The 20,809-nt window shown below is 46.9% G+C and overlaps 1 protein-coding gene across 4 annotated transcripts in view; it reads left to right on the top strand.

The window, feature by feature from the left end:
- The window catches only part of COLQ (collagen like tail subunit of asymmetric acetylcholinesterase), a 76,850-nt gene that overhangs the window by 31,877 nt on the left and 24,164 nt on the right, over positions 1-20,809 (top strand). For all 4 annotated transcript variants that reach the window (XM_053903824.1, XM_053903825.1, XM_053903826.1 and 1 more), the window contains exons 4-12: positions 1,339-1,383; positions 1,717-1,743; positions 3,833-3,895; positions 5,638-5,700; positions 6,028-6,054; positions 6,703-6,747; positions 6,944-6,979; positions 10,169-10,249; positions 15,125-15,230. In XM_053903824.1, the coding sequence (XP_053759799.1) occupies positions 1,339-1,383; positions 1,717-1,743; positions 3,833-3,895; positions 5,638-5,700; positions 6,028-6,054; positions 6,703-6,747; positions 6,944-6,979; positions 10,169-10,249; positions 15,125-15,230 (493 nt within the window). The remainder of the gene's footprint in view (positions 1-1,338; positions 1,384-1,716; positions 1,744-3,832; positions 3,896-5,637; positions 5,701-6,027; positions 6,055-6,702; positions 6,748-6,943; positions 6,980-10,168; positions 10,250-15,124; positions 15,231-20,809) is intronic.

Genomic DNA, 20,809 nt, shown 5'->3' with positions numbered 1-20,809 from the left:
AGGAGTGGGGAGGGAGAGAAGCGGGGAGGGGGGGAAAGTTAGGGGGAGCAGGGGGGCTTGAAAGAAGAGGTAAGGTGGAGGCAGAGGAAGGAGAGAAGGGGAGAGTGGAAAGGGAAATGAAATGATGACTTTGCCTCTTCCCATCCCGCAAACAGGAAAATAAATCAAAGTCTGGTTCCCAAACTTAGCTGTACATTAGAATCCCTGAGAGCTTCGGGGCACCTGGGCGGCTCAGTCGGTTAAGCAGCCAACTACAGCTCACGTCATGATTTCATGGTTCGTGAGTTCCAGCCCCGCCTCAGGCTCTGTGCTGACGGCTCAGAGCCTGGAGCCTACTTCAGATTCTGTGTCCCCCTGTCTCTGCCCCTTCCCTGCTCATGTTCTGTCTCTCTTTCTCTCCCAAAAGTAAACATTAAATTTTTTTTTTTTTAATTAAAAAGAATCCCTGGGAGATTCAAAAATTCCTGATGCCTAATGCCCCTTTCCTTGAGATTGTGATGTAATTGATCTGGGTTGGCTTGGTCAGGATTTTCAAAAGTTCCTCAGGGGATTCTAATGTGCAGACAGCTTTGGGAACCACTGAGGGGACTGTTTATCATTTGGACAAGTCTCAAAGGAATCATCTTTCAAACAGGCTTTGTGGTAGGTGTGTTCACCAGCAGATCATGGGGATAAAATTGCGGCCTGCTACAAGTTGATGGATTTCCTCTCTGCCGTACTGGGGAATTTGGAAAACAGTCAACCGAGCATTTCATAGACGCGTGAACAGAAAGCAGCTGCATATTGGCCGTGGGTGTGGCAGGCTTTAGTGTAGTGGGTGCTAGAGTCCCTGAGCTGGAGTCAGCCTCACTCCTGGGACTGGGCAATGAGACAAAATGCACCATTGCCCACATTCTTAACGTCTTAAAGAAGGCTTTCACTGCACCTGGTGCCCATAGATCCAGCACAGAAATTTCTAAGTTGCCTGCTCCTGTGTGCAAAGAGTATCTTCCCTCTTGTCAGGGCCCCAGGGGGGCTTGGTTGAGAGCAGCTGAAAAGCTATGAGAGGTGGTGACGCATCTTGTTTTCTGCAAACAGCGTTTCTTCAAGACTCCCTAGTTGTAACCATGGCACCCCTGGAAGCACAGCTCAGGGAAAGTTACCAGAGGACAAGGAGACTGGGTTGGAGGGCACAAGAGGGTCCTTCATGGGGACCGTGGAGCCCCGAGTCTGCTAGAGGGAACCATGCTGCTAGAGGAGCCCAATGCACCAAGAGCCTCCCTCTTAGTCACGCTCCCCTCCCCACCCATCCTGCCTTGTTTTGATGGGACCTTTTCATTTCTTATCTTGATTGCATAGGGTCCACCGGGACTTCCTGGCAAGATAGGACCAAAGGGAGAAAAGGTATGAGCCACTGCTTTCTTCAGTCCACCCCTTCTTGGTAATTCCAGCCTGTTTCCTGGGGATGCCACTGAGAATTTTCTGGTTGAGATTTCAAAGAATGTGTTAATTCTGCCTGAGAGAGTGAGGATGGGCTCCGTGATGGCGGGGCTGCTGCTGCAGGTGTGAGATCCCACTGGCGTATTTCAGCTTGGCCCACTGACATGGCAGGGGTGCTGTGAATGGCCAAGCAACCAAGCCACATGCTCATGCCCAGCCGTCAGCCCTACTAAGCTCTGTGCTTCCAGAACTTCTCTTCCAAAGAAGCCTCTGCTTACCTGTCTTCTCCATCCACAGGGGGAGCTTGGCCTACCAGGAAGAAAGGTACGGTTCATGTGTTCTGTCAGCATTGCACGGGCAACTGTTCTCTGTGTGTGTGTGCGCGTGTGTGTGTGAGTGTGCGTGTGCACGCACCCACAAGTACTCTTAGGGGTAGGGGCCACCAGCCATACGCTTCCTTAGACTCCAGTATCCAGGTGGACAATGATGGCACTGCCATTCTGAGGACAGTGAGCTTTTTCTGCCTGTTCTTTTTTTTTTTTTTTTTTTTGAGAGAGACAGGGAGCATGAGCAAGGGAGGGGCAGAGAGAAAGGGAGAGGGAGAGAATCCCGAGCAGGCTCCACACTGCCAGCACAGAGCCCCATGTGAGGCTCAAACCCACGAACTGTGAGATCATGATCCGAGCCGAAACCAAGAGTCAGACACTTAACCGACTGAGTCACTCAGGTGCCCCATTTTCTGCCTGTTCTTTTGGTCGAGAGCCTGCTACTGCCAGGCATCTGGACCTCTCCCAGAGGCTGCCAAGCCTGCCCAAATTTCCCCCAACCTCAGACCATCTCATTCTGCCACCCATTAGGGAAATCATCCAGGGCCCCAACCAGTGGCACTAAATGACTCTTACTGTCAATTTGATTAAACTGGAATAAAGTGCAAAACAGAAGCCAATAGCTTTTGCCTTTTGGCCCAGCTGAAATACATAGGAGTCACTTAAGGTCATAGGGACTTTGAGTGAACCAAACACATGTTACCAAGGCTCTCATTCAGGTCAGGAAAGAGTAAACCAGCAGCCATTCAATGTGGTCAATGGATGTTGGCACTGAAACTGTAGGTCTCAGTGATAGAAGGCGGTGTAACACTGTGGCCAAACAAGGTGCTTATGATTCTAAATATAAATTATTAGTTTTCTGGTTAAATGTTCTATTCAGATGGTTTCACTATCAACAAAAGCCTCAAACAGACCTTTGCAAGCAAAATTACATCCCTCAAGGACACAGATCGCAGCTCCAGCCAAGGAACAGTGGTTATCTGAAGCGCTGGGCTGGAAGGCATTCTGGGATGGTCTTCATGCTCAGAACTAACGAGGGCCGTGATCAGTTAGTGATGTCTGCCATGAAAGTGGGAGGCAAGAGTAGAAAAGAGGACACGTGTTAGCATTTGTGATCTCCAGTTTAGGGGTTGAGCCTTCCACATGTCTAGTTAGGCTAACTGTGAAATTAGCCAGTGGGTGCAGAGGTTGAGATAGACCCCAGGTCCCCACCCCCACTTCCTCTTGTAAGGTTTGCTCTTGCATGGCTCCTGGCTTAGGTTGGCCTCCCTAGAAGCAGAGGTAGAGACCACACGTGCCATGTAGAAGTGAACACATTAAGGGAGTTCTCTCAGAAGGATCCTGAGGGGAGGGGAAGCCGGATGGTGCTGGGGAAGAAGCCCAGCTTGGGTGTGGTGTCAGATGAAGTCCGTCTTTAGCCTCATTGCTAGGGGAGCTCCGGTGTGTGAATAGCACCACAGAGCTTGTCCTGTCCTGATGTAAGGGAGCTAGGTTATTGGCCGCAGGGAGAAGAGGTGCATGAATTGCCGGGCAGCTCCAATTGACCATTGGCAAATTCCACAATTACAGGTTGCAGGAATGTGTTGTGGCAGGAAGGCAGGTAGCCACTGGGGGGATGGGCACAGTGAGCAAGTGAAAAAGATCTTGAGGGAATACCAACAGCATCTGCTGCTGTACCCCAAACAAAACCCCACCCCATTCCATGCCATATCCTTGGGGAGAACCTGTTGGAATGCAAGGAACATTTGGGTGAGTGGGCAGGTGAGTGGAGGTCATCAGCCAAGAAGTTTAGAATCCCTTCTCTATCACCATGCTTTGCCACACCGCCCCCCCGCCCGCCCCTGCACCTTCCATGTCTTGAGTAGAATAAGAGCTTATGTGTTGACATAATATAACACCAAACTCTTTAACTTATGTGTAAGTGACCCAACCTTCTAGGCTATCAGTCATTGGAAGGTGGGGATAAAGGACCTAGAAGCTATGCTTAAGGGCCCCACAGTCCCCTCTGAGCTCCCAAAACAAATCTCATTTCCTGGAAGGAAGGAGACAAACCCAGTTGTCCTGACTTTTGTTGTTCATTTTTGAAGGGTAGACCTGGCCCCCCGGGTGTTCCTGGCATGCCTGGGCCAGTCGGCCCTGAAGGACCCAGGGTAAGTATGGCACACTCTCAGGGTTCATGTGGTATCAGAACATGAGGGGGGATGTCAGCCCCCCGGCCTTTGGCACATAGTGAAACTTGTTTCCTTAAGAGGAGGAGGATGAAGAAAGGATGAGGGCTGCCCAGAGGTCCCCAAACACTTGGGGACCTTTACTTGAAATATAAGACCTTGGCCCGTCCAGCAGCTCTGCTCCTATGAGCGGGGGTGGGGGGGAGAATTGAAGGGCCACTCCCCTCTTTCACAGGAACCCCGGTTCTCCTTTGTCCTCAGAGGTAGCCTGAAATTCTTTGGTTTCCCTGAGATGACCCATGAGGTGCTTGTGTCTGGAAAGCTGTGCGGGAGTTTGGGGGTTGAGGGTGATGGGCACTGGCCAGCTGGAAAGACTGAAATCCTGCATTTAGCTAAGCTAAATGCTGATGAAATCCCTTCTTCAGACAGATGATGGAAAGCTGACACATCCACACCCATACCTTTGTTTATATTCTTCTCCCTTTGGTCAGAGACTATTGGGTGCAGATTTGACCTGCAGAAATCAGGGACGGGCAGGTGAATGTCACTATCTCCTCTGATTCAGTCACCAGCTGTATTTATTACACAGGATAGAAAACTGTGTTCCCAGTCCTCTTAGGAAAAGTCCCAAGGATATTTTTCCAAAAATCTACTTTATAGGTCTGAACTGTCCACTATGGCAGCAATTACCCATATGTGGCTACTGAGCCCTTAAAGTGTGGCTGGTACAACTGAGGAACTGAATTTTTTATTTTAATGTAAGTTTGAATTTAAAAACCTTTACTCAGTTCAGTTATTTGAAAATACGTAGGCATGTTTATGGCAACTTGAATGTGTGACTCTGATGTTTCAGTATAAATTTTATGAAATCTAAATACAGATCGAGTATTTTGGATGAAAATTTAATGCCTGAATTGAGATATGATTTAAATATAAAATACACAACAGATTTAAAATATCTATTCTAAAAATCAGATTGTAAAATATCTCATTAATTTATATTGATTATATGTTTAAATGATAATCAGATTAAATAAAATATATTAAAGTTGATTTCACCTGTTTTACTTTTTACCTGTTTTATGTAACTTCTAAAAAAACTCTAAATTAAGTATGTGGCTCATCTTATATTTCTACTTTTTAGCACTGGTATAGAGTTTTTAGCACAGAGGGTGCTGAAAGTTCCAACTACAAACCATTCTGAGGGGCAACAGAGCCCACCCATGAGTCTTAACCCCCGTCTCCATAATGCATGCCCAGAGGCTGATGTTCACTGTTTGACTGCAAACCTGGGGTGAGAATATATGAAAATGCCTGAAAGGCCCTCCCTATGCAGAGCATAAAACAGGTGAAGTTTTCTGGGGTGTTGACATTTAGTCCTGTGAGGCCCGAGGCCCCCATGCTCTCTCCCCGCCCTCTCAAAACCTACTCCAGGAAAAGATCAAGCATTTGTAGCATATTAGCATTCAGTTTGGAGATCTGCTCTGCCTTGGGCAATTTCATTTTACGTTTAATCTCAAATACCAGAACGAAGTGTGAACTATGGAGCCTTGAACCCCTGGGAGTGAGCAAGGGAGCATGTGGGGTCCTCAGATTCACAAGCCAGCCCCAATGCCCCTAGTTCCATCATGATCTTGCCCATGATTTTCCTGGTTCTGTTTCTCTAGTAAATGTCACCCTAGTAAATGTTGGTCGTTTTCCCCATCTTCTTTTGATTCCCCCAGGGTGAAAAAGGTGACCTGGGTATGATGGGCTTACCAGGGTCAAGAGGACCAATGGGCTTCAAGGTCAGTGTGTTGGTCCAGACGGACATTCCCGGCTCTTCTCACTAAGACTCTGGAGCAGCTGCTGTCCACAAAGATGGGGGCTGGGTGGGGCTGCTATCCTGGGCTTGGGGAATGTCACAGATACCAGAAAGCCCAGTGCCAGAGTGCTTGTCTTTACCAGCCCTTTGGGGGACATCATGCCTGGGATGCAGGGGCATACAGATGTCCTTCCTGTTATTTTCCTGGGCAGGGAGGGTCAAGCCTCTGAACAAGGCAGATGGAAAACTTTGTTCAGGCCTTTGGGGGTACATAGGGCTAATGGTAAATGCACTTTTTGCTTTCTTTTAGGGCTACCCTGGATCCAGAGGGGAAAAGGTTAGTGCTTGACTCCCATGGCTTCCCAGAGCCTGGTCTGGGCTATTGACTCTGGGGTCAGTGATGAGCAGAAGACAGGCCCAGGTTTCTCTTAAGTTAGCACCTATAGTGACCATTCCTAGATATCCCCCTGTCCTTTGTCATTGGGCTGGGAGAGCAGGGAGGGGCCTCCCAAGGCAGGGCGAGTAGATTAGGGAGGAGCTCCCAGTGGAGGTAGAGGCCCCTCACGTGGAGCAGATTAGTAGCTGAAGTCTGTACTGGTGGAGGGGAAACACAGCCTGCCTGCAGGGCACTGGAGGGAGATGGTTGGTGTTGTCTGTAGACCAAGCTTCTACCACACAACTTTCTCATCTGTCAGAAACCAAACCAAGTAAAAAAAATCCAGCCAGAACCTGGGGACAAATTTCCCACAGGAGGAGAGAGGATCTGGGACCCAGAATTTTCTGCGAGTTGTGTTTTATTAACGCAAGGGTCTTTGTGGTCCAAATAAAAGGTAGACCACAAAACATTCCTTCCCTGGGCAAGTCACCTGAGCCTACTTCTTTGCCTGTAAATGAGTGTGTTGGCTTAGGGAGCTTTCATTTTGAAACTCTCCAGTTTTACCCCAGGGTATTAACTCTTTGATTCCCTCCTGTGGTTTCCTCCTAGGGATCCAGAGGTGAAAGGGGTGACTTGGGTCCCAAAGGAGAAAAGGTAATGGCCTTTGCATGGAATGATAAACTACAGAGGAAATGGCAGCCCTTGCCCACCGCCATCTTGTGGGCTGTCCTACTGACTGACTGACTGACTGACTGATGGTTCTGTCTTGAGAACAGCTGACCACACTCTTCCATAGCCCTTTCAAGCACTATCTCAGAGGCAGTCACTATGTGTGTTGCTCTCTTCACAGGGTTTCCCGGGATTTCCTGGAATGTTGGGGCAGAAAGTAAGTACTTAGAAGTAGTAATAATAGGCCTCAGTAATAAATTGGACCTTCTTAGCACCACAAAAAGAGCTCTGGGCAGGGAAAGTGGGTTATGTCGTGGAAGGTTTTGGTTTGGAAGGGGAGCAGGTTGCTGTGCATGTTGGTGAGAGGGTGACCACATGGTCTGAGACCTCCCTCCAGTTCAGTGGGAGGGAAAGGATGCCCCGTCTGGGTAGAGAGGACTTTCTTTGCATTTCCTGCTCTTAGAGGGCCATGATAATGTTCAGAAGCAGCAAGCGTCAGACAGTTGGATCAGATCTGAGCTGCAGTGGTCGAGGGCCCCAGCGCGAAGCACAGGCATCTTTGGCCTAATGCTTTTGTTGAAGACCCTCAACCTAGACCCTCTTGGAGGGCAGTACGTGTACTGTCAGAGGCACACAGAGCTATTTTAACTGGGTGACAACAACTCTTTTTTATTTGCATTTTTTCATTTAAATAGTTAGCTATTTAGTGGGATTTCATGGATATCTTGCTGGGAACAAGTCTTAATAAAAATGGGAGTTCATTCAATTGACTTTAAAAAATATCCAGCCACTAATAGTAGAGCGGTGTGCCGATATGACAAAAATTGTGGAAGTGGCAAGTGACTAATAGATTTCTGGAAACTTTTACTTAGGGCCAGGGTCTAGGAAGAAAGGGGGGTGGTGAGAGGGGGTGTTGGGATAAAGAGAGCGTGCATAAATGTCCCTTAAGAACAACTGTATCTAACATAGTAACTTGTAACAGGGGTTCCTCATGCTTAAGGCATTGGCCTGGGAGATGGTCATTTTCACCTGAGCCTCAGAGAATAGTATTCTTCAAACATGCAAATGCATGCTTTCTTAGAATTCTAATTGTCTTTCAAATTTATCTTAAAGTTTTCTTTTTCCAACTTGAATTAACAATTTTTATCTGACCTGCTGTCAGTAGAGCTTGCTTGCTTATTTATTTGTTTATTTATAATGTTCATTTATTTTTGAGAGACACAGTGACAGAGTGAGAGCAGGGAAGGAGCAGAGAGAGAGGGAGACACAGAATCTGAAGCAGGCTCCAGGCTCTGAGCTGTCAGCACAGAGCCCGACATGGGGCTTGAACCCATGAACTGTGAGATCATGACCTGAGCCGAAGTCGGATGCTTAACTGACTGAGCCACCCAGGTGCCCCAAGCATATTTAAATAGTGTCAGTCATCTGCCATTAATTTATTATTATTTATCACTGCCTTAAGCTGTCAAAAAACTGTTCCTGCTATTCCCTAGGTGGAGTGTTGGATTAAAAATAATTACATAAACAAATTAAAGGAAACATTAAAAGAGAAAAAACTAATTTGATTTAAAAATATTAGGCTAGGTTTTCATTCAGTGCAACAGTGAACATCAGAATAATAAATTACTGTGGAATTAAGTATGACAGCTGGCACCATTTACTAGGCTTGCCATGTAGAGTTCTCTTTCCCTTTCATGGCAGGCTGTTTTAAGACAGAGATGATATGATAATGGTAATTAGGTCTTAGAAATTAGATCAAGAACTTACTGTCTGCTTTCAGTTGATGAAGAGAGTGCCCACACTTCCTTCTGCCAATCTTTAAAAAAAACAAAAAACTTACACTGTTTATGCTGCTGTTTTTCCAAGCCAAACAAAACACCCCCTGACCTCCTCTAAACAACCAAGGGAAATGGTGCATACATCTGCATAGCCATGTAGAATCCATGCTGTTCTCCCACACTCCCTTTCTGTCCAGATGCTGGAGGACACGACAGGTTGGCAGGAAATCAGAGGTTTAAGGACAGTTCTTGATGTGGCAAGAGTTGATGGCTTGGGTAGGGGCCAATTTGTTACGTTGGCCGAGTGACCGATCATTTCAGAGCTGTATTCTTGATCCTTACTCTTTATTAGTATTTCCTGAAATTTTCTATTATGTTATACCTCCCCTGACTTCCATGTGAAGAGCCCACTGGGTGTTTATTGTTCTGAGTGCCTGGAGGAGCTCTTTATGGACACTGGATGCTGACTAACCGAAACTCCCCGGGTTGCTGTTGCTAAAGTTAGCTTGTTGGTGGTACGTTCTGGGCTGTGGAAGGATAACTGGAGGTAGGAATGGTGTCCTGTAGGCTCCGTCACCCAAATAAACAGGAAGTGGGCCTCGAATCCTAGCAGTACACGAGGAAAGAAAGAAACTATAGTGGAGAAATGGGTTTCACAAAAGGTTGGCCTTAAACTATGGAATTCTTCAATTGGTGCATTTGGTTCTGATTGCTCAAAGTAAGGCTTTTCAGTTAGACGTATTGCTTCCAGGGGCACCTGAGTGGCTCAGTCGGTTAAGCGTCCGACTTCGGCTCAGGTCATGATCTCGTGGTCCGTGAGTTCGAGCCCCGCGTCAGGCTCTGTGCTGACAGCTTGGAGCCTGGAGCCTGCTTCTGCCTCTGTGTCTCCCTCTCTCTCTCTGTCCCTACCCTGCTTGTGCTCTCTGTCTCTCATAAATGAATAAATGTTTAAAAAAAAAAAAAGAAGAAGAAGAAGTATTGCTTCCATGCCTTTTGCAGTTATTGAGCATTTTAATATATGTCTGGAACATTTTTCCCCACGGTTTTCATCTGAATCAAATGAAAGTGAGCTAGAACTGAAACCAGTTTTTACAGAAGAGTAGGGAAGTGTATAACCCTACATAAAGGTCCTTACGTGAGCAGAAACTTCCCAAAGATGATAGTTGTCAAAACTGTGTCCAATCATTCAAAAACTCACAGATTTGAATTTGTGATAAAAGCGAAACACAGTACAACGCAAAATTGCAAATAAAAGAGAAAGCATTTTCCCCTGGCAGTTTGCAGCGTCACAGGCATACATATCACGGAAATGCAAGAATCTCCTACTTTGGCTGTTTGGGATGGTGATTTGGGACACCAAAATATGTGGCGCCCAGGAGCTGTCTGTCTTGGAGAATAAGTAACCCACCCAGGGTAATCTTTCCTTTCTCTTCCTTGAAAAATCTATCCACCTTTCACATGACCTCATCACTTTCCCAGTCTCTCAGACTGTCCGATTGGAAAAGGTCTGGAACGATCGAGTGCACTGCCCTCATGACCAATGATTGGTCTGTCTACAGACGGACCTGCAGAGGAGTGCCTGCTCCACATGCACAGATTCCTCTCTTCCTTCTCTTTCTTCTTTCCAGGGTGAAATGGGTCCAAAGGGTGAGCCTGGGATAGCAGGACACAGGGGACCCAGGGGAAGACCAGGAAAACGAGGCAAGCAGGTAAGGATCCCAGTGCTTACCACGCCCCTGAGGTCATTCCCTCCTGATGTAGGCAGATGGGATAGAGAGGCAGACAGGTGGAGCCAATCAGCATAGGCACAGTCCCCAACATCGTCTAGGCTGGTGGGCAGAAAGAGCACCACTTCCAGGAGCTCCTGCCTCTCTAGGCTAACCGAGGTTTGAAGCAGATGGGCTAGAATGCTCCGTTCAAACTGTGTCCAAGGCCAGAAGCAGGAGTGGATCTTTGCTTCATACGAACAGGTCTACCTTAACCAAAGCAACTGGGAATGGAAGCCAGATCTTGTTGTTTACCCAGAAAACTTGCTTTTTGCCTCAATGCTCCAGACACAAATGGAGTTTGGGGGAATATCCAAATATTTCCTTGCTGTTGAAAGGTCTTCTGAGTCTCAACAATAGAGTGGTTTTTCCCTACTCGGGCCCCTGAACTGTAAGTGACTCTCTTTATGGGCACTATTAAGGGCTTGGGGAAATTGTTCATTCTGAACTCTCCCTGGTCAGCAGGCACTTGTGACGTGAGAGGGAGAGGAAGGATGAAGGCACATTTGCCTGAGCTGCCTTTAGAGCTGTATTGAGTGCCTCGGAGAAGCTTCTTGTCTTTTCTCTAATGGACAGGCATCATTCCTTTACTTTTTTGGTTGTCTGTTTGTAGACTTTCACCTCTTTTTCCATTATAAATGTAATATGTGATCATCACAGAAAACTTGGAAAATTCAGAAAAGTAGAAGGGAAATCATCTGAAGACCTAACACCCAGACATAACCCTGTTACCATTTTGGTGTGTTTCCTTCCAGTATTATTTCTTTGTGAACTTTCTGGTTGTTTGTTTCTTTTATACCCAATATCTAGTTGTTGTATCCTAAAACTTCAACTTAAAGTCACACATTTTTGCGCATCCCTGCACATATTTATTAAGCTCTTTTAAATGTCTGCATTGCATTTTGTAAATGAGTAAAGCAGTAGACTGCTTGGACAAGAGAGGCCTAACTAAAATTATATACAGATGCTGAGAGGTGAATATCTTTGGGCACAAACCTTTTTCCATTCTTATGTTTTTATTCTTTTCTTAGGCTGGGTCCATGGTTCTCAAACTTTAGCTTATATCAGAATCACTTAGGGGGCTGATTCGATACAGATTTCTCTGCCCCAGGTGCAGTGGTTGTAGTTCCAAGTTTGCCTCCTATTGTCCCCAGCACCTAGGCCTTATTTTTTAGAGGATCTGATGTAACTGACCTGGCATGGGGCTTTAGAATGGGTTGTTGTGGGTTTTTTTTAAAGCTCTCTATATGATTCTAATATGTAGCCAACGTTCAGAACAATGATCACAGTGTGGAGCCAGTTCTGGTCTTTTCCAAGTGAACTTAGGAATGACACAGGCTCCAACCCCAGATAATACAAATTCCATTATAACTTTTGAAGTCGTAATGGTCCAGTTCAGTTTTCGAGGTTTTACAATGGCTGGCATGTCCATGACTTCACAATGATGCCACAGATACCAATGTCCTAAAACCTAGGCTCAGAAAAAGGAGGAAAAAAAAAGGGAAAATATTTTTCTTCCCTACTGCTCATCCCATGCAGAAGGCTTTATGCTTGAAGTTCTAGAAGGCTTCTGTGCTTCTAGTGCCCTTCTGGGGTGGTATTTGTCTTTTCCTGGTGAAGGCTGGAGCCAAGACGGCTATTTCTTGACACTGTTGAGAATGATTCGGTTGGGACATTCTTCAAACTACACCAGCGCCATGTGTGGGAGCTCAGAGAAATGAGCTCATCCTTCCTACAAGATGTTATAAACAAGCTGAGTGTGCTCTGAACCCTCACTGCCTGTCTAGTCAGCAGATACTTGGGTTGTTAGCTTTGGGAGCCTGCCATCGTGGTTTTTTTTTTTTTTTAACGTTTATTTATTATTATTATTTTAATGTTTATTTACTTTTGAGACAGAGAGAGACAGAGCATGAACAGGGGAGGGTCAGAGAGAGAGGGAGACACAGAATCTGAAACAGGCTCCAGGCTCTGAGCTGTCAGCACAGAGGCCGACGCGGGGCTCAAACCCACGGACCACGAGATCATGACCTGAGCTGAAGTTGGCCGCTTAACCGACTGAGTCACCCAGGCTCCCTAACGTTTATTTATTATTGAGAGACAGAGAGACACAGAGCATGAGCAGGGGAGGGACGGGGAGATGGAGGGGCACAGAATCTGAAGTAGGCTCCGACCTGTCAGCACAGAGCCCGACCTGGGGCTCAAACTCACGAACCGCGAGATCATGACCTGAGCCAGAAGTCGGACGCTTAACCAACTGAGCTACCCAGGCGCCCCTGTTGTTTTTTTTTTTTAAAATCATGAATTAGTTTCCTAGCATAGAGTCTTATATACCAAGTGTTGTCAGGCCAGTGGTGCTAAGAGTTTCTGGAGGTTAATGTAAGTCTATCCAACTCCTGGAATCAGAGATCCAGAAGGGACTTCAGGAGATTAGAATTTCACAGCCAGAAGGATTTTAGAGAACACCTCATCTCTGTCTAGTCACAAGGAACCTAAGGGCCAGGGAAGTAGAGTGATCCCCAGCCAAGTGAACTTCCAAGCCAGCATTGGAACTTAGAGAGTTGAGACCTGCTTCCCTCCACACACCTTCTCTCTTCACCTTCATGCTTCAGCGCTTGCCTTAAACCAGGCTCAGGGAAACAGCTCTTGACTCTATGATACAAATCTTCAGTTAAGGAGACAGAGCAGCTTCTTTGAGAGGGATCACCAAATTTTATGGCAGTAAAGGAATAAACAATGCCTTTCCTGGAAAGCACTGCTCAGTGAGTCCTGCTCATAGAGATATGGCTTGTTCTGAACAAATGACAGTTATGCAGAATAATCCATTATTGCTGGTGTCAGAATCAAGGAGTACCTTCCAGCCCCTTCAAGCTGTGGCATTTCCTGTGCTCATAGATGATGTGGCTTTTAGAAAAACAAGCCTTAACTGTGGCTATATTAAGATGGTGTGACCTCCTTTGCTATTCTGGGACCCATCTTAGTTACCAAGCTTCAGCTTGGGCCAAGGATTAAGAACTCCTTCCATCAGGATGGAATTGGAAATAAACTCTGCCCTTATAGGTCCCATATTAGGACTTTAAGAACTCCTATGAATGAATGAATGAATGAATGAATGAATGAATAAATACAACAAAAGAATTTAAGAAGTCCTTGGACATTGTCAAGAGGTTCCCCAGAGCCATGTTGACAAGGCAGCAGGCCACATGTCACTGTTGTGATTGAAAAGGAGTACCCTGCCTGCCTGCTTCCCAGACTTGGGGAAGATTATGTTTCATTACATGGGCAAGCTTGCCAAGGCACAAGTGTAGAAAGGGGATCCAGGTCAAAGATGTCGTGCATCAATCACTGTCCAGTTTAGCACCAGCATACGAACACACAGTAAGCAAATTGTGGAGGGGAAGAATCTACAGATCTTGGTTTCTAGGATCATTCCTAAGAGCAGCCCTAAGGAGGAAATCTTTGCTCTTGACCCTCTCAGAAGAGGCAGCAAAGAGAACATCCTATGTGGAATGGCTGCAGCTACAGGTGTGGCTCTCTTTAAGAAATTAGGCCTTTTCTAACCATGTGAAAAAGATGAAAGCAAACTAGCTGCTGTGATCATCAGCTTGGCTTCCTTAGCCCTTGGTTCTGTGCAAAGCGGTTTTTCACCTCTGAGATCTTTGTTAGCTTTACAACAAAGCTGCGAAGGTGTGTGCTTACTGGCCCCATTTTACAGATGAGAAAACAGGCACAAAGCAATGACGTGAGTTACCCAGGGTCTCATGGCCAACGTGAAAATCCAGGTCTCTTGACTTCCAGATCACCAGAACTGCTTCCCCTTTGTGTTTTCAGTATCTTCCTCCTCCCTCATTTAATCTGGGGAAGAGAGGTGAGCAAGACAAATTCGGGCCCAGAGGGAGCTTATGTCTCATGGAGAGACGTTGATGAAAGGACCACACAAATATTGGTGCATTTCTGACCTGGATAAAAGCCTGGAAGGAAAGAGGCCCAGTTCTGAGAGCCTGTGACCGGGAGAACTGACTTAGTCTGGCAAGGCCAGGGAAGGCTGTGCTGCAGTGACATTTTACGTGAGAGCTAAAGGCTGGGAGGCAGTTAACCAGGCAAAGGAGTGGAGAGCGAGTTGGGGCAGAGAGGAGGGGGGAAAAAAAAGGCATGATGCCCTTGAAGACCAAAAACACCAAAAGGCTGGAACGTGACTAGAAAGGCCAGCCATACAGGCCTTTGTAGGTGAAATAAGGATCTGGGTCTTTATCCTGAGAGCAACGGAAATTCATTTGATGGAAACAGGTCTTGTGGTAAAAGAAACATGGTCTTGGTGAGCAAGCAGAGCCCTGAGGCTAGGCCCAAGTCTGCTGCCTCAATGCTAGGTGACTTAATGTACATCTCTGCTCTTTCCTGAGCCTCTGTTTCCTTCTCTGCCCCGTGAGAGGAGTGGGTTGGATTGGTTCCTTTCAGCAATCAGTGCCATGTTTCCAGAATAGAGCAAGAAGTAATGTCTACAAACTTGTAACCATCACAATCTCAAATGTCACTTTCCCTGAGCTTTTTTTTTTTTTTTTTTTTTTTTTAAGTAGACTCCATGCCCACTGTGGGGCTTGAACTCATGACTCTGAGATCAAAAGTCACACGCTCTACCAGCTGAGCCAGCCAGGTGCCCCTGCCCTGAGCTTTTTAGGAGTTTGGGGGTCAAGGCTTCTGGGGCTGAATCCTGCTCTGGGCTTCTGCTCCAAAGTGCAAGGCGGTCCCTGATTTAGACATAAATGGGGAAAGAAGTTTGCCATGTCATGTTGTCATAACAGGCTCTGCCTTTCTCTCTGTCAGGGGCAGAAGGGAGATAGTGGAGTAATGGGCCCACCAGGCAAGCCTGGGCCTTCTGGTCAACCTGGCCGTCCAGGTCCCCCAGGCCCCCCGGGCCCCCCATCCACAGGTAAGAGCCACACTGCTTCACTTGATCCACAGTGTTGCCCTCCTGGCCAACCTCCCCAGAGAGGGCACAGCAGAGGTCTGCCTTGTGTTTTGAGTTAGAAACTACCAGAGATGCTTTTAATATATTTATAATTTCTCCATAGCTTGGCTCATTCAACTTCTACACAAGAGAGATAAACAATATCCTGACTCTGTTGTAGCATTTTGGAGAACAAATAGAGGAGGAAAAAAAACCCACAAAAACATAATTACATTGGTGATGTCATTTATACTTCAAGTGAAAAGTAACAGGCACATTTTTCATCAACTAACACCTTTTTCTAGAAAAGCCGTTCATGGCTCCAAGCAATTTACTTAATCCTAGAAGTAAAGATGATGTGGCCGATTTTTCTATCTTATGTAGTGTTGTGAAAGCGTCCTTGTTGGTTTACACTGAATATACAAAGAAACCCTGAAAAGAAATCAAAGTCTGCCATCGAAGAGGGCATAGATACACTGCTTGTTTACCTTGTTTAATTTGATGTGCTAAACCTGTTAGTCTGTTCCCTCGTCAGCTCCAAATATGGCCTTTCAGAGCACATTTCCTGCATAAACACAGCATCTCTAGGTCTGAGAAGACTCTTTACTATGTAGGGTTCTTGGCTCTCAGTTATACACAAGGAAACAAAGCAATTGGTATTACAGTTTTATTCTTAACTTAAAATGAAGGCATTTTAAAATTCTACATTGTACTTTTCCTCCCTGGGTCTATGGGAATATATTCACAACCATGTAATGCAATGGTCTAGAAATGTCATAATTTGTTAGCTCCTTTAAACCAAATTAAAGCTGGTTCTGAGATTCTAACCTTCCGGGATGCCAGGAAAATTCCATCTCAGGTATTAAGAGGTTCTCTCCACTCCTCTAACTACCTAAAAAGATTTGGGCAAAGATCCTGGGGATTATGGCAAAAAAACATCAGGGGAGTTCCCTCCAGCCTTTGATCTGCCCTGTTCACCTCTGAGATGCCTGCTATCCCAGGCCACGTGGTCCAAGGGTGCCTGGTGACTGCCATATTCATTTCATGCTTGGGTATCGGAACATTTCCAAGCCTGGTCCCTGTGGTTCAGTTTCCCAAGAAGTCCCATAGCTATTCCTTCTGAGACCTTCCTTACCTTATCTCCAAAACACAGGGGGTCCCTCTCTCTCCATGTCTGGAGTCATCTCCCCTCTTCTGACCTCCAGCGCCTTGCTTCTCATATTCCTCATGTACTGCCACCTGTCTCAGGAGCTTTTTTCTTCTGAGAAAAGTCTTCACATAGTACCTGTTTTCGGCAAGGGCAAGAAAGCACAAAATCTTGCTACCTCCTTGAAATTGGGAGAGAAAAAAGTGAGAAAACAAATGTCAGTTAGTACGACAATAAGTTATCTTGCCACACCTATTTCTGTGCTGTTAAGGGAACTAGATTGGAGATGCATCCTGGGCCATGTGTCCATGCCCCACAGTCTGTTTCTGGGAATTGACTTGACAATCCCTATGGGGGTCCTCCCAACTACACTTGACCCTCGAAAAATGTGGAGGTTAGGGGCGCCAACCCCAGCATGGTTGAAAATTCACATATAAGCTCCTGAATCCCCCCAAACTTAACTACTAATAGCCTGCTGTTGACTGGAAGCCTTCCTGATAGCAGTGGATTAACATATACTTTGTGTGTTATATGTGTCATATACAGTAAGCTTACAAGAAAGGAAGCTAGAGAAAAGAAATGTTATTAAGAAAATCACAAACAAGAGAAAATGCATTTATAGTACTGTGCTGTAAAAAATCTGCATCTAAGAGGACCCATGCAGTTTAAACCCATGTTGTTCAAGGGTCAGTTGAAGTCCTCTTCCTCGCTTCCGGCATGAGTAATGTTCTTCTCAAGGCCTAGGATCATGAGCTGCCAGCCCCAGGGACCGAGAGCATGGCGTGAGGCCTGAGTTTTCTTTGGGGAGGACTCTCTTGGCCCTTGAGGTATTTAAGCAGTTCACAAAACTGAGGAGACAGCCAGGCTCTTGGGGAGCGGTGTGGATGCAAAGAGAGGTCATTAGGCCAGCCTTCTGGTCCACCCGATGAAACTGTCTTCTTCTGTCAAAGCCCTCTCTTCAGTAAGGCCTTCCTTGGTCCCTAACAGGATGGGTCTCCTTTCCCTGGGCCCAAGTACATATTGCCTCTCTGCTATGGCCCTTCACCGATAACTTTTCTGCAGATGTGTTTCATCTTCCTTCTAGATAGCAAGTCCTCGAGGCAGTGTCGATGGCCGGTCAGCTTTACCATCCCATGGCACCTGGCAGGTGGGCGGGGCAGGGCTGTGCACCACAAGCACTCGCAGACATGGGCCATTTTGGTTCTCAGGCTGTCCCCCCGGGTGATTGCATAGCAGGCAAGCAGGATGCAGTCCATTTCTGACTCAGGTCCCCTTCCTGTGCCTTCTTATGAGTCACTTCCTTTCTGGGGAGCCTCCCAGAGTGAAGGGGCTAAAGAAAATGGGGCAATCATCCTGCTCTTTGGAAACTTTTTTTTTGAGGAGGGCAGGGTGCAGGGTAGGGAAAGAAGAGGAGGGAGGAATTTAAAAGATAACCTGGACCTGGGGCCAGTTGGATAATCGTCAAGAATGGGAACAGGCCCCAGAAGTGATTCCTGAGACTATCTCTGGAGTCTGATAAAAGTCCCACACCCACTCAGGACAAATACGTGTCGTATCTGTGCCCAAGATTCTGCACACTGCTTCCCAGAGTTCCAGAACCCCTGCCCCAGATCCATCTTAGAATGTCTTTGGGCTCTGAACCACAAGTCAAACAACCCTGGTCTTATCCAGCCCTCCCTTTATAGAAAAGAACTTTGAACCTCAGAGAAAAGGGACTTCCTGGAGGTCACAGAGCTGACCGGTGGTGGCCTTGCCCGGCCCAGAATCAGTCTGTGGCTCCTGGTCTAGAGACCCTTCCCACTTAGCCATGCAGCCTCTGCTGAGGCAGAGTAAGAGCTGGGGGTGATGTGGAGACTATTCTGTGGTCCCTCTGCCTCCTCGCCGATTCCCATGTCAGGCCTGCTCCCGCTGCACAGCCAGCAGCGATGGGAGGCAGTCTGGGCACAGATGGAGAGCCAGGTCTTCTGGCTCCACGGGACGATGGATCAGGCAGGCCCGCTGGACCAGTTCTGAGAGGCCGAGGTGGGGCAGTTCGAGTTGCTGTGCCCTTCAGTGGATCCTGGCAGGAAACAGGCAGGGGTAACAGATGCCCTCTGACAGCTGAGAGGAAGCGGCAGGGAAACTGCAGTGGTGGCAGGAAGCGGGCTCCCTGCCACATCCTGTCACCCTCTCTGGAGGCCACTTCTGGTTCTGGTGCCCAGAGCTGTGGGGCAGGACAGTGCTGGGGGGAGGTGGAGGGGGAACTTTTTATCACCCAAGTTACAGAGAACGAGGTGCTAGGAGGTGGCCGAGGGAATCAAGGCAAAATGCCTCTAGGATGTGATTTGAAGTAACCGAATTACAAATCTGAGTGAGTCCTTCCTGCACCCAGACTGGGTATAAGTGAATCACTGTGGTACCTGGGAATTTCCAGCTTCCTGCAAGCATCAGTATTCTTGGACTTTGTCTTTTGATGGCATAGTGTGAAGTCATACATGAATTCAAATCTCAGCCTCGCCACTTATTGGCCGGACAGTGGGACCAACGCCTGACCCTCTCTGAGGCCATGGTTCTGGAGGAGTTGTTGGGGTCACAGAACCTTCTCCGATGCCACTCGCGCATCCTTGGTTACAGAGCATTCCCACCTCAGTTTCCCCGGGGGTGATAATTACCCAGAGTATTCCTGGGCTGGTGGAGTCTGTGTCTTTCTGGGCTGTGCTGAAAACATCAGAACACGGGACTGGAGCTCCTCCTACAGCGTTGTATTCTTATTTCTTGTTCAAGCAACTACCACAACCTGGTATGAAATGTTGGCAATGCCCGCCCCCGCCCCAGCCCTCGTACCGGCATTCTTCTGATCTTGGACATATCTGTCCACCAGCTCAGGAAGGCTCAAGGTTGTGGGGAGGGTATTCCCATTGGGGTTTCTTCCTCTAGCTAACGCTGCTTCTTTGGGTTCCTGACCAGACCTTTCCCCTGGAGTCATTTTACTTTCTGCCCTTCTGGAATCTGCCAGCTGTGTCCCTAGTTGCTGGCTGCCTTGGGAAGTTATACAACCTGAAACCAGTGACTGGGCTCCAGACTTCCCCTTACTTTTCCAGGAGGAGGCATACTTCCTTCCTTCCTTCGTCAGTCTCTGTGTTTCCTCTTTCCTCTCTCCCTGTTGGATGGCTCTTGCTCTCGTTCTTTTCTGCCAACCGGGGTTTTTAAGCCTTTTCCGAACACCTTTTCTTTCCAGTGAGTCTGCATCCATTCATTCCATCATCAAGCATGTATCATGTCCCTACTGTGTATCCCACCCTTGTGAATGAAAATGGGCATCAACCTTGCCCTTGTGGAGCTTATATTCCACTGGGGGAGATTGACCTTGATCGGATAATCTCACAAGACACAAAATCGCAAACAGAGATAAGTGCTGTGAAGAAAAGGCATAGGGAACTATGACATTATCCAAGTGAACGTGCCAGAGTGCGAAGATTCAGAAGGCTTCCCTGCAGAAGTGATATTTGAATCCAGATCAGGAGCTAGCTGGAAGGCACCTGAGGAAGGAGGGATGGAGGGTGAAGGAAGAATAATCTAGTAGGGAAATGGCTTGTGCAAAGACCGTTTCCTTAGACCAGCGTTCGCGACCTTAGTATACACTGGAATCATCTTGAGAGCTTTTAAAAGTATGGATGCCTGGGTTCTATTCTCTGCATTCTTAATGGAATTGGTCTGGAGTGTGGCCTGGACATTAAGACCTTTAAAAGTCTAGGTGAAGACTACTGCCCAAGCAGATCACCCACATTGCAGGGAATACATTTCCTAATAATATACGTTCACGACACTCTCCTCAGTACCAGGGGAGAATAAGTAGGTGGAGCATTTTCAGGCATTCCATTTTCTTCCAGAAGGAATGAAAGAAACCCACCTTTAGAAATTCCTTCGTAAAGATCTCACAAATAAGAACAAAATAAAATGAATAAAAAAATAATAGAAGTTGTCAGCATTGTGTTCCTTAGATCCCTGTTAATAATAGTCTAAACAAAAAGGAGATTGTTTTTCTCATACGAGGAGGTCCAGAGAGGTCAACAGTGGCTGACTTTGGTTCAGCTTCTAAGTGTCACCAGCAGGGTCCCATGCCCCATGAACCCCTGGTCTTTCCTGTATGTTGGCTTCTCTTCTCATACCTATTACCTCAGGGTTGCAATGTGGCTGCTGCTGCACCAGGCATGTTGTCTGTCTTCTAGACAGGAAGAAGGAGGAAGCTAGGTCTCTCACCAGCTCTGTTTTTTTTATCAGGACAGACTTTCTCAGATGCTTACCCTTCTCCCATCACAGACCTTGCATGCAAGGTCATCTGGGAAGTAGAATGTCTGTCTGGTTTCCAAAGTGTAGAGAAAGGGAACGGAGAGAATTGGGGAAGGTTCCCCAACACCCGGTATGGTTAAGGGAC

Source organism: Panthera pardus, unplaced genomic scaffold, assembly GCF_024362965.1.
Source record: "Panthera pardus isolate Hobbes unplaced genomic scaffold, ASM2436296v1 HiC_scaffold_16, whole genome shotgun sequence".
Lineage (NCBI taxonomy): Eukaryota > Metazoa > Chordata > Mammalia > Carnivora > Felidae > Panthera > Panthera pardus.
The sequence above is the reverse complement of the archived record's forward strand: the minus strand, read 5'-3'. Positions and strand labels throughout refer to the sequence as shown.